Raw genomic sequence first — 26152 nt, forward strand, 5'->3', positions numbered from 1 at the left:
CCATCACCTTTATCTTTGTTTTGCATTACTTTAGTTTGAATTCCCTAAGTTGGTTTCTAATTGATTTATTTTGGTTGACTTGTTGACTTTGATCCAAAGTTGACCCTTGACCAAGATTAGATTAACTTAAACCAGCATACTAATCCTTGTTTGTCTTGTTTTGTAGGTAATTAAGAGAAAGTAGAGCATGGCTAGGTGGCACTTGGTGACTGGAGCACTTGGATGAAGTGGAAGAGAGAGGAAAGCAAAAAGCATAAAGCAAAAGCAAAAGTAGACATGTACCTTGTCTCCTTTTGCCTTTGTGGTTTATGCCTTAGAAGGTCACTTGGTCTCCTTCCTCTTTTGGCCTAGAATCCTCATGGGATTGCCTCCACCAATCATCTTCCTTCACTTGGCCAAGACTCACTCTCACATTAGGTTTAGGGTTTGCTAGTTAATCCTTTTTCATGTTTTTGTATTTGCTAAAGGACCCCTATGAACTCCTATTTAAAGGGTGCTCTTTGTCTTGTAAAAGGGTTGATCATTTTGTTTCTAAACTATTGTGTTTCAACCTTTAAATTTTCGTGAGCTCTCCTTCCTAGAAGTGAACTCACCTTTGCCTTATCTTGCTTGCAAGTGGCGGCACCATCACTCATCTCTAGGGCTTGGTTGGCTTAGATCCCCCCCTATGAGTGGCGTGCTTCTTCCATGTTTCATCTTCTATGCTTTCCATTTTTAATGTTTCTTCTTTCATTTTGGTTCTTTAAGTGTTGTTAATTTTGTGTGAGTTTAAGCTTGAATCCAACTCTCTTCTTCCTTTCATGAGCTTGAGAAATGAACCTTCACATCTAGATAACTTGCTATCTTAATGTCTAGTGGGAATTTTCAAAATGATTTCTTAAATAACTTCACCATATTCATAACTCTAAAAGGAAAGCTCTGTGAGTCTAGTTTCCAACAAAAAAATAATTAACGCTTTTGGAGTTCTGTGGAGAGAGTTATGATCAAATGAGTGAGCAAAGGTCAGAGCTGCCGAGAATACGAAAAACAACGTTTTCAGGTTATGTTGTGGCAATTATGGCTTCAGTTTTGTGACTCTTTTGCTCCTAAATGTGGTTGGATAACATGTATTTTGATGCTTACTCTTTGATCCTCAAATCCATGAGTTCAAATGCATGATAGCTACATGTTTGTGTCTTTGTGTATGTCATGTTGAGTCTTTAAATGTGTCTAACTTTTGCTTGAGTCTCTTGTCATATGCTTCTTTGAGTTTTCTTGTTTTTGTTTCTAAGTTTTTGAACTATTGCTTGAGATCTATGCCTTGTGTTGTTGTATGCTCCTTGAAATTTGCTTGCTTGTCTTTAGGTAATCTTTGTTTTGTCTTAGTAGTTTTCTTTTCCTTGTCTTCCTAGAGTGTTGTGGCCGAGCCACTTGTTTGAGCTTTGAAAAGGTTTTCATCTCTTTAAAGGTGTTTTCACTTGTTTGGAAGGTTTTTGAGTGCTAGCCTTGCTTGTGTGCTTTGGGAGTGTGATCAAAAACACTTGGGTGCTTGAGAAGACCACACTTGGTCTCGGGTTTGGAATTTTTTGTTAGCTAACCTCTTCCTTGTCTCGGTTTTTGGTGAGTATTTGGTGTAGGAACATGAATATGGATCCAATCTTGGAGGTAGAAGAAGAGGAGGAGTCGGTCTCACCTTATTCCCCTCCCATGGTGACTCCTATGGCCCAAGAAAGTGAACAAATGACCCTTGCCAACATCTTACGTGAGATGGAAGTGAGTAGGAGAGAAACTTTTGACCAATTGATGGCGGATAGGAGGCAAAGTGAGATCTTCCTACAAGAGCACATCGAAAGACTTGAGCTTAGGGAAGATGAGAGGAGAAGGAGGAGGTCCTCTTCCGAGGACTCTAGCCATGGTGGAAGAAGAAGAAGGCACGGCTATGATGGTGGTGGAAGGCGCAATCAACTCCCACAAAAACAACCTCCACCAATCAAGATTCCAAAGTTCAAGGGGGAGAATGACCCAAACCTCTACATAGAGTGGGAGCAAAAAGTGGACCAAATCTTCAACATTCATTTAGTTGGTGATCAAGAACAAGTAGATTTAGTAGTTTTAGAATTTGAAGATTATGCCATGACATGGTGGCATCAATTGTGTATGGACAATATTAACCAAGAGCCACCCGCGGCCTCTTGGATGGACATTAAGACTTTGATGCGCGCTAGATTTGTTCCTTCCTACTATAGGAGGGAGACTCTTTTGAAGCTCCAAAGGCTTCAACAAGGGTCTATGTGTGTGAATGAATATTTTAAAATGATGGAGTCCAGGCTTCTCAAAGTAGGACTCCAATTTGAAAGTGAAGAAGAAAAGGTAGCTAGATTTGTGAGTGGTCTTAGAAGAGAAGTTCAAGATGTAGTTGAGTTATATGAGTATTCCACTCTTGACAAAATTTTACACTTGGCCTTAAAAGTTGAAAGTCAATTGAAAAAGAAACAAGAGGCCAAGAGGAATACTTCATACAATGAATACTACTCTAGAACTTGGAAAGGAAAAGAAAGAAAGGATGAGAAACCACCTTCCAAAGACCACCCACCTAGGACTAATTCGTCTAGAACCTCCCATGAAAGTGCAAACTCTTCTCAAAGTTCAAGAACTAGTTCCATAAAATGTTTTAAGTGTTTGGGCTATGGTCACATTGCTTCAAATTGCCCAACAAAGAGGAACATGATCTTGAACCCTAAAGGAGAGGTTGAAAGTGAACATTCTTCTCCCCCCTCCCCTAAAAGTTCTTCCTCCCACACTTCTTCACAATCTTCAAGTGAGGATGAAATCAAACCTAATGAAGGAGGTTTGTTGGTGGTTAGGCGCATGCTAGGCCAAGTGCCTAAAGAATTTGAAAACCAAAGAGAAAATATTTTTCACTCAAGGTGCCAAATCAACAACAAAACTTGCTCCCTCATAATTGATAGTGGAAGTTGTGTTAATGTGGCTAGCACAAGGGTTGTGGACAAGCTTGGCTTGAAAACCATCCCTCATGCCAAGCCCTATAAGCTTTCTTGGCTTAGTGAGGAAGGTGAGATTAAAGTGGACAAACAAGTCCTTATTAACTTCTCCATTGGAAACTACAAAGATGAGGTATTATGTGGCTTAGTGCCCATGGAAGCAACCCACATTTTATTAGGAAGGCCATGGCAATTTGATAGGAAAGCTTTTCATGATGGCCATGCCAACAAATTTACATTTAACTTCCAAGGCAAAAAAATCACATTACTACCTCTTTCACCAAGAGAAGTCAATGAGGACCAATTGCAAATGATAAAGAAAAGAAAAGAAGAGAAGGCGCAAAAGAAGGCGCAAGGGCATGGCAATGAGTCCAAGAAGAGCATGATCACCCTCAAAGGGGTGAAGAAGGTAATGCTTGCCCAAAAACCCATCTTCCTAGCTTATCCTAGTGAATCTTCCCCCTCCTTCCAAAACCCTCACTCTAGATGTCCCTTAGACTTGTCATTAGTCTTAGATGAGTTCAAAGATGTTTTTCAAGAACCTCCAAAGGGTCTCCCACCCCTAAGAGGTATAGAACACCAAATTGATTTCATACAAGGCTCATCTTTGCCTAATAGGCCAGCCTATAGGACTAGTCCCGAGGAGGCTAAGGAAATTCAAAAACAAGTAAATGAGTTGTTAGAAAAGGGGTGGGTGCAACATAGCATGAGTCCTTGTGCAATGCCCGTGATTCTTGTCCCCAAAAAGGATGGAACATGGAGAATGTGCATAGATTGTAGGGCTATCAACAACATAACCATCAAATATAGGCATCCTATTCCTAGATTAGATGATTTGATTGATGAGTTACATGGTGCAACCATATTTTCCAAAATAGACTTGAAGAGTGGGTACAATCAAATTAGAATCAAAGAAGGTGATGAATGGAAAACCTCTTTCAAGACTAAGTTTGGATTATATGAGTGGTTAGTCATGCCTTTTGGCTTGACCAATGCACCTAGTACATTCATGAGACTCATGCACCATGTTCTTAGAGAGTTCTTAGGGAAGTTTGTTGTGGTGTACTTTGATGACATTCTCATTTATAGTATGTCTCAAGATGACCACTTGCATCATTTAAGGAGTGTGTTAGAGACCTTAAGGAAGGCATCCTTGTATGCTAACATGGATAAATGTGTGTTTGGGATGGATCATGTGATCTTCCTAGGTTTCAAAATAAATCAACATGGGGTCCATGTGGACCAAGAAAAAGTGATGGCCATCAAGGATTGGCCTCCCCCAAAGAATGTAAGTGAGCTTAGGTCTTTCCATGGGTTGGCTAGTTTTTATAGGAGGTTTGTGCCAAACTTTAGCACCATAGCCGCCCCTCTCAATGAATTGGTCAAGAAAGGTGTGGTCTATAAGTGGGGCAAAGATCAAGAAAAAGGCTTTTGAAACTTTAAAACAAAAATTGATCAATGCACCACTCTTAGCCCTCCCTAACTTCTCCAAAACTTTTGAAATTGAGTATGATGCATCCAATGTAGGCATTGGGGCCGTGCTTCTCCAAGAAGGGCACCCCATAGCCTATTTTAGTGAGAAACTCAAGGGGAGTCACATCAACTACTCCACCTATGACAAAGAGCTTTATACTCTTGTGAGAACTTTGCAAACTTGGCAACACTATCTTCTTTAAAGGAGTTTGTGATACATAGTGACCATGAGTCACTCAAATTTTTGAAAAGCCAAGGCAAGTTAAACAAGAGACATGCTAGGTGGGTAGAGTTCTTAGAGCAATTCCCATATGTGATCAAACATAAGCAAGGAAAGGCTAACATTGTGGCGGATGCACTTTCAAGAAGGCATTCCCTCCTTTCAATTCTTGAAACTAAATTTCTTAGTTTTGATCATATTAAGGAATTGTATCCAAGGGATGTTGATTTCTCCTCCATTCATAGTGAGTGCCACCAAGGAGCTTACAAAGACTTTTACCTTCTTAACCAATATCTTTTCAAAGGTAAGAGACTTTGCATTCCCCAAGGTTCCTTAAGAGCCTCACTCATTAGAGAGGCACATGAAGGAGGATTAATGGGGCATTTTGGGCCAAACAAGACTTTGGAAGTCTTGAAAGAACACTTCTATTGGCCTCACATGAGGAAGCATGTAGATAGGCATTGCAAAAGTTGCATAGCATGCATGAAAGCCAAGTCTAGAGTCCAACCCCATGGTCTTTACACTCCCTTGCCTATCCCTTCCAAGCCTTGGGTTGACATATCTATGGATTTTGTCTTAGGCCTCCTAAGGACCAAAAAAGGTAGGGATTCCATTTTTGTAGTGGTGGATAGGTTCTCTAAGATGGCCCATTTCATTCCTTGCCATAAGATTGATGATGCAATTTATATTGCAAATCTTTTTTTTAAGGAAGTGGTAAGACTACATGGCCTACCTAGGTCCATTGTAAGTGATAGGGACTCCAAGTTCCTAAGCCATTTTTGGAGAACCTTGTGGGGTAAACTTGGCACCAAGCTTCTTTTCTCCACCACTTGCCATCCCCAAAGTGATGGCCAAACCGAGGTGGTTAATAGAACCCTAGGGCAAATGCTAAGATGTATGATAGTGCAAAACATTAGAGAGTGGGAGGAACTTCTTCCCCACATAGAGTTTGCCTATAATAGGGTTGTGCATTCCACCACTTCTCATTCCCCTTTTGAGGTTGTGTATGGGTTCAATCCCCTAACTCCCTTAGACCTCCTTCCCCTTCCCACTCATGAGGCATGGACTTGCCAAGATGGTGAGGCCAAAGCCAAGTACATCCAAGACTTGCATTCACAAGTCAAGGAAACCATTGAGAGAAGAGTTAAGAAACAACAAGAGGATGGTAATAAGGGAAGAAAGGAAGTCATCTTCCAAGAGGGAGATTGGGTTTGGCTTCACTTGAGAAAGGAGAGATTCCCTACTCAAAGGAAGTCTAAGCTCCTCCCTAGAGGGGATGGCCCCTTTCAAGTCATTAGGAGAATTAACAACAATGCTTATGAGTTAGACTTACCCCCAAGCTACAACATGAGTAACTCATTCAATGTTTGTGACCTTTCTCCTCTTGATGTAGGGTTTAAGAATTCGTGGTCGAATTCTCTCCAAGAAGGGGAGGATGATGAAGGCATGACCACCTCCTTAGAAGCTCCCTCAAGAAGGATCACTAGAAGCATATCTAGAGGGGAGTCTTTTATTCCATCACCTTTATCTTTGTTTTGCATTACTTTAGTTTGAATTCCCTAAGTTGGTTTCTAATTGATTTATTTTGGTTGACTTGTTGACTTTGATCCAAAGTTGACCCTTGACCAAGATTAGATTAACTTAAACCAACATATTAATCCTTGTTTGTCTTGTTTTGTAGGTAATTAAGAGAAAGTAGAGCATGGCTAGGTGGCACTTGGTGATTGGAGCACTTGGATGAAGTGGAAGAGAGAGGAAAGCAAAAAGCATAAAGCAAAAGCAAAAGTAGACATGTACCTTGTCTCCTTTTGCCTTTGTGGTTTATGCCTTAGAAGGTCACTTGGTCTCCTTCCTCTTTTGGCCTAGAATCCTCATGGGAATGCCTCCACCAATCATCTTCCTTCACTTGGCCAAGACTCACTCTCACATTAGGTTTAGGGTTTGCTAGTTAATCCTTTTTCATGTTTTTGTATTTGCTAAAGGACCCCTATGAACTCCTATTTAAAGGGTGCTCCTTGTCTTGTAAAAGGGTTGATCATTTTGTTTCTAAACTATTGTGTTTCAACCTTTAAATTTTCGTGAGCTCTCCTTCCTAGAAGTGAACTCACCTTTGCCTTATCTTGCTTGCAAGTGGCGGCACCATCACTCATCTCTAGGGCTTGGTTGGCTTAGATCCCCCCCTATGAGTGGCTTGCTTCTTCCATGCTTCATCTTCTATGCTTTCCATTTTTAATGTTTCTTCTTTCATTTTGGTTCTTTAAGTGTTGTTAATTTTGTGTGAGTTTAAGCTTGAATCCAACTCTCTTCTTCCTTTCATGAGCTTGAGAAATGAACCTTCACATCTAGATAGCTTGCTATCTTAATGTCCAGTGGGAATTTTCAAAAAGCTTTCTTAAATAACTTCACCATATTCATAACTCTAAAAGGAAACAAGATAATCCTTCATCAGCATGAGAGGAGGCCAGCCGCTCCATCATCTTCAACCTCTCTTCAAAACCTCCATTTTCGTTCTCCAAGCTTCCATGGACGCCCCCTTGCGGTTTTTCACGTTTTTGGCTCATTTTTACCGTTTTTATGCATATTTGACAGCACCCATTGAGGGTTTTACGTTTTGAATTCGTTTTCTTGCTTGGGCAGTTCATTTTGTGGGTTTTATTGACTTGGAACAATACCCATTCATGGGGTTTTTGCATTTATATATGGCAATACCGTTTTGCATTCCATTTTAAGCTTTGAAATCTCTATTTTTCCTCTTAAATTGCGTTTTTCAGATTTCATAAATTAGGGTTCTTGGTTTTGTTTTGTTATTGTAGTTTTGAAGTGTTTGATTGTTCATTTTCCATGTCTAGCTAAGTTTTTCGTATTGGTTCCTTGAAGAAACTGATTTGAAACCATGAGGTTGATGTTTTGCAGTGCACTCCAATTCCTAATTTCTCTTCGTCCTATTCAATTTCGTAACTTTGAATGAAATGGAATTTGTGATGCTTAATCGTGGGTTCATATTTTGCACAATTTCAGAATCCTTGTCATGCTTAGTGAGTTCGGGTTTTGGCCACAATTGCTTAATCTATGTGTGTGTGTGTGTGTGTGTGAAATTGAAAGAAGGATGTGTGCTATGCTTAATGGCATAATGAAGCTGTGTTAATTTTCGCATAGTTGATTAATTCGGATTTCATGAGAGTAAATTGGATAAGAGACTTGATTTAGTAACCTGTGATTGGTGGATTTTCAGTGGAATCAAGGGAACAATACATTTTGAATTGTGTGTTTAATTCAGTTTTGGTGTTTTGATTAGAATTTAGCAAACTTGTGTGAATCTGCCAAACCCCCCCCCCCCTTGTGTTTTATTGTTGTGTTAACCTGGAAATTTCGCTTTAAATGAAAATATTGGTCATTGGGAGACGACTTGGTTCACTTTGATATACTATATTTAATATGTTTTAATTTGGTGGGGTACGACCTTTATCAAATTTGGCGCCGTTGCCGGGGACCAATCGTTTCGTTCAAAGTAAAATTTTCAGTGTGTTTGTGTTTTGGTGTGTGTAGTTCAAGTGTGGTTGAGTTGGTATATGTTCATTGTGATGTTAATGTTGTGTTAAGTTCAGTGCCTGTTTCCATTCCTGTGTGTTTCTGTGTAGTGTAGTGAATAGTGTCGCGGCGCGCATGAATAGTGTCATTTGTAGTAGTGAATAGTGTTTGAATAGTGTCCGAATTTGGCATTTAACTTCTGGATTTTTGTTTTGGTAGCTACGGAGCTTGTTTTGACTTGAAATTTTTTTTCCCCACTTCTAAGACGTTGAACTTGATAGGAAAAATAGCTAGAGCAGTTGGTATGGTCTGAGTTAAGAGATTCAAAATTTTTTTGGACTGATTTTTAGTGAAACTTCAGAGGACCATAACTTTTGCTCTAGCTATCAGAATCACTATTATTTTATATGGATTTGGGGTAGAATTTGATGTAGAAGGAAGGGAAAATAAAGAAAAAGAAATGGAACTAGAGAAAGTTTATTCGTCAATGTTTTTTCTTCTACAGTTTGTGATGTCATTTTACAGGAACAAAAGGACAAACATGTGAATGAAACACACCAACTTCCATGTTTAAAAAGGAAGCTTGTTCATAGTGTTTTATTATGCATTTGGTCCGTCGAGAAGAAGCAAATTCGTCAAACACAATGAATGGAATTATTTATTGTTACCTATCAAGGTGGGGTATTGTTGCCAAGAAATGTTATCGACGGATTGCAACCATTGGAAAGTAACAAATATCAAGTTGAATTTGATCCTGGAAGAAGAGAATTAGTTTCAACTTGTGAAAAAATAAAAGTCCTTCACAAGATCATAATAAACTTACATTAAAACTAGTGTCATAAGATTCGGGACAAATCTTCTCGAAGAAGGAGGGTATGATGGGAAGTGCATATGGGTCAAATGGAGGATGACTAATGCGCTGTGTTGATGCAATTTCTTTTATTTAAATAAGGGCCCAATGCTTTGTAAAATTTGCTGACCAAATTGTGTTTGTGCTTAACCAATTAATGGGCTTTAGTTTTGCTTTATCTTCAAGTTGAAATAAGGGTCCATATGCCAACTTAAGAACCAACCTTTGGAAGATCAAGAGGACCTTTGCTCAAAGTTTGTGGATGACTTTTGGTAGCCTTAAATTCACTTACAATCAACCAATAAGTAGCGGATCGTTATTAGCTTGAGTGGATCATTAATTAATAGCTTTAACCGGGTTGATATTGAAATTTATGTGTCTTTTGTAATTCTGATAGTTAAACTCCTATATAAGTTAAACCAATTTCATCAATGAAGGCAAGCTGGGTTTTATTCAGAAAATAAACAGGTTTTCTCTCACCTATCTTAGTGAGAGTGATTCTCCTATGTTCGTGACTGATTCAAGAATCCATGAGTTTAATCAAAGGTCCTTTATCCTTTTGTGTGTTTAAACTCTTAGGCTTATCTTCCATTCTTGGCAGTGTGATGTCCATCAATTTCCGTTCCATCTTCTTTTATGTTTCCTTTTTCTCGTTTTAAATAATTTCTCAAATTTCTTGCTTGTTAGCATTCCAACAATGATAGATCAGTCAAACGAATTGAACCCTGTGAATTCACATCATTTGGTATTCAGAGCCTGGCTATCTAGATTTGGAAGAGGAAAGGAAGTTTATTATACAAAGTGTTTAACCGAAGGCCATCCATGTTTAGTTGCATTCGATTACGGAAGCGAAAATAATGTTGTGAGCCAAAGATTGGTGGAGAAACTCCAGTTACTAGCAACCTTTCATCTGGATCAAGCATGGATCAAATTCAGTACATGGCAACGTGTGAAAGAAGTATTATGTGATACTGCTCCCATGGACTCTTGTCATCTTCTATTGGGATGGGCATGGCTTCGTTTTAGAACACTCCATCTTGATGAACGTTCCCTTTATTTGAGGCATGAAGGACATCAAAAGAAGTAGAAATTTATGACACCAAGACAAGTTAGTAAGGATCAACGTAGGCTGAAGGAGAAAACAGAAAAAGAACGAATAGAAAAAGAAGTAATATAAACTGCAAAAGGAAGGGAAAATAAAGAAAAAGAAATGGAACTAGAGAAAGTTTATTCGTCAATATTTTATCTTCTACAGTTTGTGATGTCATTTTACAGGAACAAAAGGACAAGCATGTGAATGAAACACACCAACTTCCATGTTTAAAAAGGAAGCTTGTTCATAGTGCTTTATTACGCATTTGGTCCGTCGATAAGAAGCAAATTCGTCAAACACAATGCTTGGAATTATTTATTGGTACATATCAACGTGGGGTACTGTTGCCAAGAAATATTATCGACGGATTGCAACCATTGGAAAGTAACAAATATGAAGTTGAATTTGATCCTGGAAGAAGAGAATTAGTTTCAACTTGTGAAAAAATAAAAGTCCTTCACAAGATCATAATAAACTTACATTAAAACTAGTGTCTTAAGATTGGGGACAAATCTTCTCGAAGAAGGAGGGTATGATGTGAAGTGCATATGGGTCAAATGGAGGATGACTAATGTACCGTGTTGATGCAATTTCTTTTATTTAAACAAGGGCCCAATGCTTTGTAAAATTGGCTGACCAAATTGTGTTTGTGCTTAACCAATTAATGGGCTTTAGTTTTGCTTTATCTTCAAGATGAAATAAGGGTCCATATGCCAACTTAAGAACCAACCTTTGGAAGATCAAGAGGACCTTTGCTCAAAGTTTGTGGATGACTTTGGTAGCCTTAAATTCAGTTAGAATCAACCATTAAGTAGCGGATCGTTATTAGCTTGAGTGGATCATTAATTAATAGCTTTAAGCGGGTTGATATTGAAATTTATTTGTCTTTTGTAATTCTGATGATTAAAGCTCCTATATAAGTTAAACCATTTTCATCAATGAAGGCAAGCTGAGTTTTATTTAGAAAATAAATGGGTTTTCTCTCACCTATCTTAGTGAGAGTGATTCTCCTATGTTCGTGATGAAGGATTATGTTTTTACTTTTTAAGATAATTGAATATGGTGTGAGTTGATTAAGAAAGCTAAGTGAAATCCCCACTGGACATTAAGATAGCAAGCTATCTAGATGTGAAGGTTGCTTTCACAAAGCTTAAGAGAAGAAGATGATGGATTGATTCAAAACAAAAATGAACTGGAAAGCACATAAACCATAGAAAACCAAGAACAATTAAAGGAAGAAGAAAATATAAAATGGAAAGGAAAGAAATGGTGGAAATGTGAGAAGCACGCCACTACAAGGCTAGGCTAGAAGCCATGGCAACCTTGAAGATGAGTGGATGTGTGCCGCCACTTACTATGCAAGATAAGGCTTAAAAGTATTCACTCCCAAGGGAGGAAACTCTCACAAATGGTTGAGACACAAGAGTGTTTTTACTTCAAAATGTTCAACCTTTTTACATGTCTAGGAGCACCCCTTATATAGAAGAGTTTAGGGGCCTCTAAGCAAATAAAAGATACCTAAGGATGTCTCTACAAAAGCCTAACCCTAGCTTCTAGAAACTAGGTCAAATAAGGTTACAAAAATGAGAGACAAAAGAGCTAACTATTGTGTGTGCAAGGCTAATTTCGTTCTAGCACAAAAGGAGACAAAGAATGTGTCTCATATGTCTCCAAAAAGTGGTCAAAGTGTGCTAAAAATAAAAGAGACCAAAGGTACATAGGTACACTTGCTTCATGCCTTTTACTTTATGCTTTATGCCTTTGCTTTACTCTCTCATCCACATCATTTATGCTCCCCAATCACCATGCGCCACCTAGCATTGCTTTCTTACTCCTAATTAACCTACAAAGCAAATAAACATAGATTAGCATGTTGGCTTAAGTCAAGTCAACTAAAGTCAACAAGTCAAACCTAGTCAAAGCTCAACAAGTCAACTAAATTTGATTCAACTAAGTCAACTTAGGGAATCAAAAATAACAAACACAAATGAAAGGGATGAAGGATTAGTGAACTTCCTTTCTAAACATGCTTAGTCTTTCTAAGCATGTGCCTTCATCCTTGGTTGGGGTCAATCCTTCATCATCCTCCCCTTCTTGGAGAGAATTTGGCCACAAATTCTTTAAGCCTTTGTAGATGGAGCTTGACTTGATTTTGGGGAGGTTTTGCGCCTCCCTTTTATGAGTTGTTGTTCCATCTTTTCTAAGGGTACTACCCCTAGCTTTGGTTAGGCCATCCCTCTTTTCTACACCACTCTTCTTCTCGTGCTTGCGCATTGGGTCTTCCTTTTGAGCCTTGCAAGAGAAGAAAGAATGGTGATGTCCATCTTGCTTTGAAAATCTTTTTTTAGAGGCAAGTAGCACTTTGGAGGTAACTTGCTCTTTTTCTTTTTCATCTTTTTTCTTATCTTTCACTTTATTTTGGTCCTCATTTGCTTGATTGGGTGAGAGAGGTAGGAGTGTGAACTTCTTGCCTTGGAAGGAGAAAGCATAGGTGTTAGCATGGCCATCATAAAAGACTTTTCTATCAAATTGTCATGGCCTACCTAACAAAATATGAGTTTCTTCCATAGGCACAACATCACATAACACCTCATCTTTAAAATTTCCAATTGAAAAGTTAATGAGGACTTGTTGAGTTAGTTTAATGTCTTCTTTCTTAAGCCATGATAGCTTGTAAGGCTTGGCATGTGGGATAGTTTTCAAGCCAAGCTTGTCCACAACCCTTGTGCTAGCCACATTTACACAACATCCATTATCTATGAGGAGGGGACATAGTTTGTCTTTGATATGAAACCTTGAATGAAAAAGGTTTTGTCTTTGAGAAGGGTCAAGTTCCTGGGAAACTTGTCTTAGTTGGTGCCTTATCATTAACAATCCACCTTCAAGGGGTTTAATCCTTTCACTTGAAGAGGAAGTGTAGGAAGAAGTACTTTTGGGGGAAGGGGGAGAAGAATGTTCACTCTCTACTTCTCTTTTAAGGTTTAAGGCGATGGTTCTTTTGGTAGGACAATTTGAAGCTATGTGCCCATATCCCAAACACTTAAAACATTTTATAGAACTTATCCTTGTACCTTGAGAAGAATTAGGAGTTTCATTAGAAGGCCTAGATGAATATTAGTCCTAGGAGGTGGGTCTTGGGAACTCTTGAGTGGTAATTTATCATGTTTTGTTTCAATAATCTTAAAAGGGAACAAGATAATCCTTCATCATTAAAGCTCCTATATAAGTTGAACCATTTTCATCAATGAAGGCAAGCTTAGTTTTATGAAGAAAATAAACGAGTTTTATGTCATCTATCTCAGTGAGAATGATTCTCCTAAGTTCTTGAGTGATTCAAGAATCCATGAGTTTAATCAAAGGTCCTTCATCCCTTTGTGTGTTTCAACTCTTAGGCTTATCTTCCATTCTTGGAAGTGTGATATCCATCAATTTTCGTTCCATCTTCTTTTATGTTTCCATTTTCGCGTTTTAAATAATTTCTCAAATTTCTTGCTTGTTAGCATTCCAACAATGATAGATCAGTCAAACGAATCGAACCCTGTGGATTCACATCACTTGGTATTTAGAGCCTGGCTATCTAGATTTGGAATAGGAAAGGAAGTTTATTATACAAAGTGTTTAACCGAAGGCCATCCATGTTTAGTTGCATTCGATTACGGAAGCGAAAACAATGTTGTGAGCCATAGATTGGTGGAGAAACTCCAATTACCATTAACCTTTCATCCGGATCAAGCATGGATTAAATTCAGTACATGGCAATGTGTGAAAGAAGTATTATGTGATATTGCTCCCATGGACTCTTGTCATCTTCTTTTGGGATGGGCATGGCTTCGTGATGGAGGTATGACAATGAGCAAAGACAAGGATCCACTTGAAGAACTTGGAGGACCTTTGAGAAGGTCTAGAGCAAAGAAAGCAAAAGAAGCTCTACAACAAGTGTTGTCAATATTATTTGAGTACAAGCCCAAGTTTGAAGGATAAAAGATAAAAGTTGTAAATTGCATCGTGGCCCAAATGGAAGAGGACTAACGTGCCAGATTAATGCAGTTTCTTTTATTTAAATAAAGGCCCATTTGACATCTTAAGAACTAGCCTTGGAAGACTAAGAAGACCTTGCTGAATAATTTTGGATGACTTTTTTGGCTGCCCCAATTTCAGTTATAATTAGCCATTAGGTAGTGGACAATTATTAGCTTGATTGGTTTATTATTAGCACTAGTGGGATATAATGACAATTAATGGTCTTTTTGTAACCCTAATGGTTAAAGCCTCTATATATGCTGAACCATTTCTTATCAGTGAAATCAAGTTAAGTTTTGTTCAGAAATTCAATTTTCTATCTAATAGTGAGAGTGATTCTCCTAGTTCTTGAGTGATTCAAGAACCCTTGGCTGTATCAAAGGATTTTGCCATCCTTTGTGTGTTGCCTCCTTTGGAAAGAGCAATTCTTTCCTTCCACTTTTAGATTCACCCCTTATTACTTTCTTCTTCACCCTATTTTCAAAAGAATATCTAATTCTGCCCACAAAACATCTCGTGGTCTTGTCGCAACCGGAATCGCGACGGGAGGGCGAATCGAAAAAAGAAATGGGTTTAAAAAAGATTTCGGAGTCGCCACCATAGTTATTCTGGAAAACTATGGAAAACCATAAAGATAATACAAGTCTGCGAAAAAACCATATTTTGGATTCGGGAGTCGGTTACACGTAGGGAAGGTGTTAGCACCCTATCGCGCCCGCCCAAGGGCGGTACCTTTAATTAAAAAATGCAAAGTTGATGTGGTTTTCAAAATATTAACTTTTCCCAAAAAAAAATAAGACAAAAAAAAACTAAAAAGAAACAAAAATAATTTTTTTTGTTTTTTTGGGCCCGACAAGGATTGACCTTGGTCCTACGTATTCTCATTAAAAATGAGAAATCAGGGTTACGTAGTTCTTAAAAAGATATCTTGTTTAAAAACGTTGATGTTTTTGTACTTTGAAATTTTATATATTTTTTGGTGTTTTTGAATTATTTGAAAACATGTGTCATACGATGCGAGCGATCGGGCAAACACTAAAAGGGAAAGAAAATATATATTTTTTGTATTTTTGAAAATCAGTGTCATACGGTGCGGGCGACCGGACAGACACAATAAAGTTAAAGAGAATTTTTAGATTTTCCTATTTTTTGCAATTTTGATAATTTTCAAATATATTTGTTTTTTTTTTTTAAATAAATAAATAAAAAGGAATAATAAAAAATAATAATAAAAAAAGATAAATAAATAAAATGATGAAATTATTTAAGAAGGATAAAAGTGAAATACAAAAATATGGTGGTGCATGAATAACATGGGAAATCAGGTGTGTACAGTAAAAATGGGAGTGCGACAAATAAAATATAAAACAAGCCCAAAAACACCAATAAAACATGCAGATGGAGTGGGGTCAGTAAACATGTAGGTGCAGGAAGAAGCCAGGAAAGAGCAATAGTGTTTACAAATAATGAAGCAAAAAAATAAAAAAAAAATAAAAATAAAAAAACAAAAGGAGTGAAAATAACATGCGGGAGTGCACAAACGAAATGGCAAAAAAAAAGAAAAAAATAAAAAAAGAGGGGTGCAAAGATTGAAAGTGGGGTGCACAGAGCAAAAGTCTCAACCATCTCCTAAAAACCTAATTTCACCCACGCCTCTTTCTTCTCCCAACCATCCTCTTCCACACAGCACAACCCCCAGCCCTGGGTCACGCACCCGCTCAGCCTTAGACGCCGGCGACAATGGCAGCCACCGTTGACGGAGCTGCCGGCACTCGTGCCACCGCTTCGACTTCGTTCTCGCGTTTACGCGAGCGCTCCTTCGTCCTCGTGTTCCGAGTGCGAGCTCCTTCGTCGCACCTTCGTAGCCGACCAAGACTTGCCGCCACCGCACCGGACCCTACGATTGGGATACGCGAGCACCATGGAAGCCCAACCCCTGGCCTTCGCGACCCAGATCGCCTTCGCTGTGCCCCAAGCCTTCCATTCTTCTTCTCGTGCGAATCACCAAGTTTTGGGAGCCACGATACCGAGCCCTACCGTCGCGGGACCAGACGTGATCGAAGCCGCCGGTGATTCGCCCACTCCAACTCCGACCCGCCGACGATTTCTCTTTCTTCTCTGTTTTGATTGGATGTATGTGATTGGGAAAAATGTGAGAGTTTGATGTTGTTCGGGATGTAACAAAACACGAAGAGGGGTGGTGAAGCATCTGCTTGATTTTCTGATTACAGGTCGAAGGTGATGGTGTTTGAAGGAGAAAATATTGGTCCAGAATCTGTGATTAAAGATGAAGGCCGAGATGGGTTTGGGCTTATTCATGTGTGGGTTGAGTGTTGATGGAAGTGAATATGGTGAGAGGGTAAACGGGGATAGATTTTTGATGGGAATGGAGAATAGAAGTATTCATGAACAAGCTGGGAATGAGGACGAAAAAGAATATGGTTACAGTGGTTATGAGTGTATGAAATGCGAAGGAACTGGGGTCTCATATACGATGAAAACCTGAATGGGTCTTCTTTTTGCTTTGTTAATTGCAGGCGAGGATGAATATGGGGTTAGGTGATGGGTGGAGGTAGGAGATGAAGATGAAGGTACCAGCGAAGATGTGATTATGTAAAGCATAATTGTTTATGTTGTTTTGCATGTTTGGGTTCTGGTTTGGCTTGGCAGGTAGAAGGTGATGAGGGGAAAGATGATGGTGGCGAGAGAGATTGAGATTGAGGGTGAGGTTATTTTCCAGTACTCACCCGGAGAACAGGATCAAACAAGAACATATCTTAACAGAAAAAAAAATAAAAATAAAAATAAAAATAAAAACATTGTGCTCTGTTCTTGTGCTCTGATCTTTACTGTACCAGGTGCGATGGGAATAAACAAAATGAATAATAACAGATGTAACTATACTCATCTCAAACCATCCATACATTCATGAACATCAATATCAAACCACGTTAACATAAGCTTTAATTCATACACCCATGAACATCAACAACAACATCAAGTCAACAACAACATCAAGTCACGGTAACATAAACTAAAGAGGAGTTAAGAATACTTACCGTGAAAATAAAACTTAATGCACTAACAGCTTTGTTTCCGTTTCCAAATTTTTATTCCTTCTCTCCCTCCTTCTGATTTCTAGTGCCCAAACCCCTCTCTGTAGTAATTCAAAAAAAGACCCCCCCTCTCATGAATCTTCCCCTTTTTATTATGTAACCCTCTGCACCTTCCAATTTTGAAATTTGGGACCAGACTGAGAGCAGATGTTGCTTCCTGCTCCTTCAGCCATCATGACCATGCCACAGACCTTTCCCAATACAAAACCATGATAGCATAGCATGCTTGGGTCTGACAAAAGAGAGGCTTTACGTTACCTATTTCTTTCCCCTTTCCCTTCTCTCTTTTTGTTTCTTTTTCTTTTGTTTCTTTTTTTTATTTTTTTTATTAAACTAGAATGAGAGACGTAAAACAAAAAAAGGAGTTGTAATAATAGAAAGAAAAATAATGTAATAATCAAAATAATAAGCCCAAATAAACAAATAAATAAATAAAACAAAACTAAAAAAAAATAATAATAATAATAATAATAAAATAAATAGATAATTATTTTACTCAAACCAAAACATATTTTTTCTTTTCTTTTCTTAATTATTTATTTATTTATTCTTCTCAATTGAACTTTAATTAATTAATTAATTATTTATTTATTTTATTTTATCATTGTTACCCGGACGAAATTGGGTGTTGACAGCTGCCCCTCTTTACTTAGATTTTACTTGATAGTATGAAATTTTAACTTTCATAGGTTATCAAAGTAAAAGATGAGTAAAGATAAAAACACTAATTTCGTTTGGGTTTTAAAGGAAAAGAGGAAAAAACAAAACAAGCATATACAAGACCAATTCAAAGAAAAGGGTCGTGATCAAAAGAAGAAAACAAACTCGACCATTCTAAAGGAGAGGATCATGATGTGACAAAGAAATCAATGACCATTCCATCGGAGAGGGCCTTGATGTAAAGAAAGAAAATCAATGACCATTCCATCGGAGAGGGCCTTGATGTAAACATAAGAAAATCAATGACCATTCCATCGGAGAGGGCCTTGATGTAAAGAAAGAAAATCAATGACCATTCCATCGGAGAGGGCCTTGATGTAAACAAAGAAAATCAATGACCATTCCATCGGAGAGGGCCTTGATGTAAACATAAGAAAACTAAGGGGAGAAAGTCCATATATGAAAGGAGAACCCGAAGTTTGATTTTGATGTGTCAGTAAACACTGCTTGAATGCTTAACCGACAAGATTCAATCTTTAGGCAAAAGATGTAATGCGGTGAGGATGCATAAATGCATGGATGCATGGATAAAGTTCATATGAAGCTTTATTTTTTGCCTTTTTATTTACTAATTTTTTTTTCCACGACACCCTCCAAAAATGAGTCTACTCTTAGTGAATGTACCCGTGATGCCTCGTTAGTATGCACATACTTTTATTCCCTTCTTTTTTGTTCATTATTCTCTTTACGAACTCAACGTGACATTCATTGCTTTAAATTTATGGAGAGAAACAAATGGTGTTTATTGAATGAAAAACAAAGTAGAATACAACAAAATTTGGAGACAATGTCAATATCTCCTAGTAGCACTTCCTATCAAGGAATCATCATGTATAAAACTTTTTGACCGCATCAGAATTGACCGGTAACGGTAACTCCTCTCCATCCATCCTTGTGAGAATTAGTGCCCCACCAGAAAATGCTTTCTTCACCACATACGGGCCTTCATAATTTGGAGTCCACTTGCCCCTATGATCCTTTTGTATAGGTAAGATCTTTTTCAAGACTACCTCGCCTTCATGGAACTCTCTAGGACGCACCCTCTTGTCGAACGCCTTTTTCATCCTTCTTTGGTATAACTGTCCATGACACACTGCCGCTAGCCTTTTTTCCTCAATGAGATTAAGCTGGTCAAATCGGGCCTGAACCCATTCTGCATCTTCCAACTGGGTCTCCATTAACACTCGTAGGGATGGGATTTCTACTTCGAAGGGTAGTACTGCCTCCATTCCGTACACTAGAGAAAAAGGTGTTGCCCCAATTGATGTACGTACTGAGGTGCGATACCCATGCAAAGCAAAGGGAAGCATCTCATGCCAGTCTTTATACGTGACCACCATTTTCTGTACAATCTTCTTGATATTCTTATTAGCAGCCTCGACTGCCCCATTCATCTTTGGACGATAAGGAGAAGAATTATGATGCTGAATTTTAAATCCTTCACACAATTCGGCCATCATTTGATTGTTCAGATTGGTGGCATTATCAGTGATTATCTTGCTAGGCAACTCGTACCTACAAATTAACTCTCTCTTTATAAATTTAGTCACAACCTTCCTAGTCACACTAGCGTAGGAAGCAGCTTCCACCCATTTAGTGAAATAATCAATTGCAACTAGAATGAAGCGATGTCCGTTTGAGGCTTTTGGCTCTATAGCCCCGATGACATCTATCCCCCACATTGAAAACGGCCATGGGGCAGACATTAAGTTTAAAGTAGTGGGTGCCGCATTGATATTGTCTACATACTTCTGACATTTCTCGCACTTTCTCACGTGTGTGCAACAATCATCCTCCATAGTCAACCAAAAGTAACCAGCCCTCAAGATCTTTCTAGCCATCGAGTGTCCATTCATGTGTGTGCCAAAAGTTCCTTCATGAACTTCCTCCAATATTGACTCGGCCTCTTTTGCATCCACACATCGAAGGAGAACCATATCATGATTTCTCTTGTACAACACATCCCCACTCAGGATAAAATTTGCAGCCAACCTTCTCAGTGTCCTTTTATCATTCTCAGATGCTTCTTCGGGGTATTCTCTGGTTTTTATATAGCGTTTAATATCAAAATACCATGGCTTACCGTCTAACTCTTCTTCAATGAAATGGCAATATGCTGGCCCTTCATGACTCTTCATTTGGATCATCGGCATTACCCCATCCTGATTAATCTTGAACATCGATGATAAAGTAGCTAAGGCATCTGCCAATTGGTTATCCTCTCGCGGAATATGGTGGAATTTAATGAAATCAAAATACTCCACCAATTCCATGATATAAGTTTTGTAGGGAATCAACTTCTGATCCCTAGTTTCCCATTCTCCCCTTAGTTGATGGATAACCAACGCTGAATCTCCATATACATTCAAAAATTTTGCCTTTGACTCAATCGCGGCTTGGATGCCCATAGCGCATGCTTCGTATTCAGCGATATTGTTTGTGCAATTAAAACACAACCTTGCTGTCATTGGAATGTATTGGTTTTCTGGAGATATTAGTATTGCCCCTATACCATGTCCCATGACGTTAGAAGCCCCGTCGAATAATAACGTCCATTTCTTTATATTCTCATCTTCTTGGTCATCTTCAAACAAGGTCATGATGTCCTCATCCGGAAATTCGGGTTGCATCGACTGATAATCGTTAACGGGTTGTTGGGCCAGATATTCAGCCAAAGCGCTACCCTTGATGGACTTCTGAGTGACATACACAATGTCGTATTCTGACAATAGCATTTGCCACCGGGCTATCCTTCCAGTGAGAGCGGGCTTTTCAAAAATATACTTGATAGGGTCAGTCTTGGATATCAACCAGGTAGAATGACTCAACATGTATTGTCTTAGACGATGGGCAGCCCATGCCAATGCGCAACAGGTTCGCTCTAAAAACGAGTATCGCTGTTCACATTCCGTGAACTTCTTGCTCAGGTAGTATATGGCATGCTCTCTTTTTCCAGTTTTGTCATGTTGACCCAACACACAACCCATTGACTCATCAAGTACCGTCAAATACATAAGGAGTGGCTTCCCCGGTTCGGGCAGGCGTAACACAGGAGGATCTTGTAGATATTGTTTGATTTTATCAAAAGCAGTCTGACAGTCTTCATTCCACTCAACAACCTGGTTTTTACGCAATAGCTTGAATATTGGTTCACAAGTGGCGGTTAACTGGGAGATGAACCTAGCAATGTAGTTCAGTCTGCCCAAGAAACCCCGTACCTCCTTTTCTGTACTGGGAGCAGGCATTTCGATTATCGCACGCATCTTGTCGGGATCGACTTCTATCCCCTTTTGACTGACAACAAAACCCAACAACTTTCCAGATCTCACACCGAATGTGCATTTTGCTGGGTTTAGTTTAAGTTTAAATTTCCTCAATCTCTCAAATAATTTCCTTAGGTTGAGGATGTGTTCTTCTTCTGACTCAGACTTGGCGATCATGTCATCTACATAAACCTCGATTTCTTTGTGCATCATATCATGAAAAAGTGCCACCATGGCCCTTTGATAGGTGGCCCCAGCATTCTTAAGCCCGAAAGACATCACCTTATAGCAAAATGTCCCCCACAATGTGATAAACGTGGTCTTTTCCATATCTTCGGGTGCCATCTTAATCTGATTATATCCCGAGAAGCCATCCATAAACGAAAATAGCGAGAACTTGGCTGTATTATCCACTAATGTATCGATGTGCGGTAATGGGAAGTTGTCTTTTGGGCTCGCCCGGTTCAAATCTCTATAGTCAACACACATCCGAACCTTCCCATCCTTCTTGGGCACGGGTACAATATTTGCCACCCATTGAGGGTATTTTGCCACAGCTAGAAATCCAGCGTCAAATTGCTTTTGCACTTCTTCTTTAATCTTTAATGACATTTCTGGTTTCATCCTTCTTAGCTTTTGTCTGACTGGAGGGCATTCTGGTTTGAGTGGAAGCTTATGTTGTACTATATCAGTATCTAAACCAGGCATATCATTGTACGACCAAGCGAACACATCCCTAAACTCCTTTAGCAGCACACACAATTCTTCTTTCACTTCTTTCTTCATACTCGTGCCAATTTTCACTTCTTTCTTTTCATCCCCCTCACTTAGGTCAAGCACTTCAACATCTTCTTGATGGGGTTTTATTTCCCTAGATTCTTGTTCTACTAATCTCATTAGTTCAGGGGAGGGTTCGGAGTCACCTTCATAATCATCTTCCATATTATTGACAGGGTGCTCGAAGTTAGGGACATCGACATTGTTATTTTCAAAACATTCATTATCATATCTGCATTATTTGAGTTTATAAAAAAAGATAAATAAACAAACAAACAATGAAAAATGCAAACAAAGATAACAAAGGTAGCAAACACAAATTGATTATCACGCTGAGCATAAAGGAAAAGGTGTCATCCTGTTAAGTCATGAATCCTAAAGCTTCGGGTAAAGCAATAGGACAAATTAAAAATATTACATTTTAACCAAATTAAACATCACGGGTAGATCCAAAGTCTCCCAATTGTTGAGTAGCGCATTTGGAGCACAAGGCTGCACAAAAACCAAGCTTTCAGGTTCATCTTCATCTCTAACAGCTGCTATCTGACTAGTGTTGATCCATCCCGCGCTGCGGAAGCTATCTCTGATGTCACAGATGCGAATCTTTCCTAACCCCAGTCCTTTTCCTTGGATTCGAGCCACACCGCGCTCTCTCCTTTCTTCCGCCAGCCTCCTCTTATCCTCTCTAGTAGGCTTGTATCCAAGGCCGTATTTATTCTTTTTCTCGGTGACTTCTAAAGGATACATCAATCCTTGCTCGTACTTGCCTAGCCCCTTTCCGTACTCATATCCCTCTTTCAACATGACCTTGGCCGTCATAAGGGAAGTACGCGACAAGTGTGGGTTCATTGGAAAGGGCTCCACATAGGCATTTCCCACAATTTCCAAAGATTGGAAGGCTGTCTCGAGGGCTTCCTCTGCTGCTTCAATATAGCGAGAAGATGAAGGCCCACTTACTAAAATATCTTCCTCCCCTGAAACAATCACTAATTTGTCACCCATGACATATTTTAACTTTTGGTGCAAGGTTGAAGGTACTACGCCCGCTGAGTGAATCCAAGGACGACCCAACAAGCAACTGTATGCTGGAAGGATGTCCATCACTTGGAAAGTTATTTGAAAGACACATGGCCCTATTTGGATCGGCAATTCTACCTCTCCCATTACTTCTCTTTTACTCCCATCGAAAGCTCTCACTATCATTGCACTTGGTTTCATGTGAATACCTTCACACGGTAGCTTTCCCAATGTTGTTTTTGGCATCACATTCAGGGAAGATCCATTGTCGATCAATACACGTGCTATGACATGATCCAAGCATTTTACAGAGACATGGAGGGCCTTGTTGTGTCCCCTCCCTTCAGTAGGTATCTCTTCATCGGTAAACGTGAGGTAGTTGTTAGCAGTGATATTGTTAACAATTCCCTTAAAACTGTCCAGAGAAATATTTTGCTCCACATGCGCTCCATTGAGTATCTTCATTAACAACTTTCTATGAGAGGTTGAATGCATGAGTAGTTCTAAAAGTGAGATTCGAGCAGGCAGGCGATTCAACTGTTCGACCACTTTATACTCGCTTTGTTGTATGAACTTCAAGAACTCGCAAGCCTCCTCATCAGATACTTCTTTCCCATCATCTTTTCTTAGACCCTCGTCGGTTTGGATGGTTTTCCCTTTCAAGAGTTCCTTAGCCTTTTTGGTATTCGCCGATTCATTATTGCCAACTCCATCTTTCATCAAGTTTGGAGGCGTAAAGATTCGACCACTTCTCGTAATTCCACCGATGCCTGATATATTTTTCACCACTGACTCACCACTGCTAGGTTGACCACCTACCCGTTGTTCCTCACCTAACACGTATGCACCATATTTCCATGGGACAGCTTTCTCACTTTTGTAGGGAAATGGGGAGGGTGTTTGGATAATAACAGATTGTCTTTCTTGAATTGTCAGGGTAGAGGTGGATCTAGTGAAATGAATCACCAATGGCTCTGGCAAAGTCACACCGGGTTCCGCACCATCTTGTGCAAATGCTTCATCCTCCATGTGTCCGTGACATACTTGCACAAAGTTTCTGTCTATAAGATTTTGTAGAACATCCTCGAACTTTGTGCATTCATCGATAGAATGTTTAGCACTCGGATGGAATCCACACTTTTTACTCAGGTTATATTCTCCTTTTAACAAACCCAATTTTAATAGTGTCTCAAAAACAAACCGCTTGGAGCTTCGAATTTCATTCACATCCCTCACCAGTCGGTGTTTCTTAACCTCAATGGCATTTGTCGAAGGGTTCCCAAGACCAGAAAGGGGATTAGCCTCAACACTAGGTTTGTCTTCATGGAACTTTATCCATCCTGAGTTGATTAAAGCTTCCACCTTGTGTTTAAGGGACACACAATTCTCAATAGAGTAACCAACTCCCCCTCCGTGATAATCACATTTGGCATTTGGATCATAATTCTTGGGGAACGGAGGTTGCACAGGCTTCATCGGACAAATGGCTACCAAACGCTTTTGGAGGAGATGAGGCAACAATTCCGTATATGACATAGGAATAGGAGTGAAATGAACGAAGTTCCTCTCTTGATTCCTCCTTAGATTAGCGTTTTGTCCCGCGTTTCTGTTGAAATTCGAGTTAGGTTCGGTTTTCCAAGCACTGTTTGGAGCACGTTGTGGTTGATAAAGATTCGATGGTTGATAAAACCCTTGTTGCTGAGGTCGTATTTGATGAACAGACATTGCATTGGCCACATAAGGAGGTTGGTTCAAGTGTGCTCGATAATTAATCGTAGGAGCCTGACTTTCCCACACAGGCATCACTGAGGCCGCTTGTACTTTTGCTTCTTTCTTCTTTCCGGGAATAAAATTAGGTTTCTTAGGAGTTGCAGCCGCGAATGGGCCATATGCAATCTTTCCGCTTTTTAACCCGATTTCTATTCTTTCCCCTATGATGATGATATCAGCGAAATTGGAAGACACATTCCCCAATACATGCTCATAAAATGGTGATTGCAGCGTGTTTACAAACGTCGCCACCATCTCCTTATCAAGTAGAGGTGGCTCAACCTGAGCAGCCAACTCTCTCCACCGTTGTGCATATTCCTTGAAAGACTCAGTATCCTTCTTGGCCATGTTTTGCAATTGCAATCTATCTGGCGCACTATCTATGTTGTATTTATACTGTTTCACAAAGGCGTCGGCCAAATCGATCCAGGAATGAATTCGAGATGGCTCCAAGTGTGTATACCAATTCAATGCTACCCCAGCCAAACTATCTTGGAAACAATGTATTAGCAATTTTTCATCATAGGCATAAGCAGCCATCTTTCTACCGTACATTGTCAGATGGCTTTTAGGGCATGTGGTGCCGTGATACTTTTCAAATTCTGGGACCTTAAACTTGTGTGGTATCATCACACCAGGAACCAGGCTTAATCTCGCCACATCACCGAACCCATAGCTTCCACCACCCTCAATGGCACGAATCCTTTCCTCAAGAATTTCAAGCTTACTCTTAGCCCCATCAACAACAGTGGATATTGCTTGGACTGTAGCGTGTGGTGCAGCTTTAGTCGCAGCATCTGCATCGATGAATGTTTTCGGAGGTTGGGGCGCCACAGTCATCCTCGGTCCTGTGAATGTGACTGTCTCATTCATCTCCGCTCCTGTCACGGGTGTCGAAGCTAACATCGGCCCTTGAGTACCGTTCGATAGTGTGTTGTTAGCTGCAGGAAAAGAGAAAGAAGTTTGTTCTGCATCTGAATATTCTCCAACTGGAGGAGTGTATCCCGGAGGCAAGCCGTACATTGGGAACGGAACTGACGCGCCTAGAGGCGTACTATAAGAATGAGCATTCTCCTCGACCCTAGCGGATGAGGCCTCCCCTGAAGCCTTCAGTGACTTCAAAACCTCTAGGATTTGGCCCACTTGATCCTTTAGCTCGTTAATGTCAGCCTTCACAGCTTCATGGGCTTCTTCCCAATCTTCCATGCTTCTGTGGTTAGCTCGTGTGCGATAAGGGTGTCGTGGAAATTTTGCCGTCGTATTTGATTTTGCTCTATTATTTCGTTAAATGAAATGAATTATGAAGAATGAAAAGAAATAAAAT

The 26152-nt window shown here is 39.5% G+C and overlaps 1 protein-coding gene across 1 annotated transcript; it reads right to left on the reverse strand.

The window, feature by feature from the left end:
• Window positions 1-18807: 18807 nt before the first annotated feature.
• On the reverse strand, window positions 18808-26034 carry LOC114174487 (uncharacterized). The gene is made up of 3 exons (XM_085675035.1): window positions 23897-26034; window positions 22460-23860; window positions 18808-22273 (listed from the first exon to the last, which is right to left on the reverse strand). Exons 1-3 carry the CDS (start codon window positions 26032-26034, stop codon window positions 18829-18831), a joined length of 6984 nt encoding a protein of 2327 aa, XP_085531161.1. The 3' UTR covers window positions 18808-18828.
• Between the last annotated feature and the right edge of the window lie 118 nt (window positions 26035-26152).

The sequence above is a fragment of the Vigna unguiculata genome, chromosome 6 (genome assembly GCF_037176805.1).
Source record: "Vigna unguiculata cultivar grain cowpea cultivar isolate G323 ecotype 2 chromosome 6, ASM3717680v1, whole genome shotgun sequence".
Classification (NCBI taxonomy): Eukaryota; Viridiplantae; Streptophyta; class Magnoliopsida; order Fabales; family Fabaceae; genus Vigna; species Vigna unguiculata.

Coding starts and splice junctions, on each gene's coding strand:
- LOC114174487 (XM_085675035.1), bottom strand. CDS start 26,034: ATGGAAGATTGGGAAGAAGCCCATGAAGCTGTGAAGGCTGACATTAAC. Junction 23,861..23,896: donor TGGAAATATGGTGCATACGT/GTTAGGTGAGGA, acceptor TGGTCAACCTAG/CAGTGGTGAGTCAGTGGTGA. Junction 22,274..22,459: donor ATGTTTAATTTGGTTAAAAT/GTAATATTTTTA, acceptor CAAATAATGCAG/ATATGATAATGAATGTTTTG.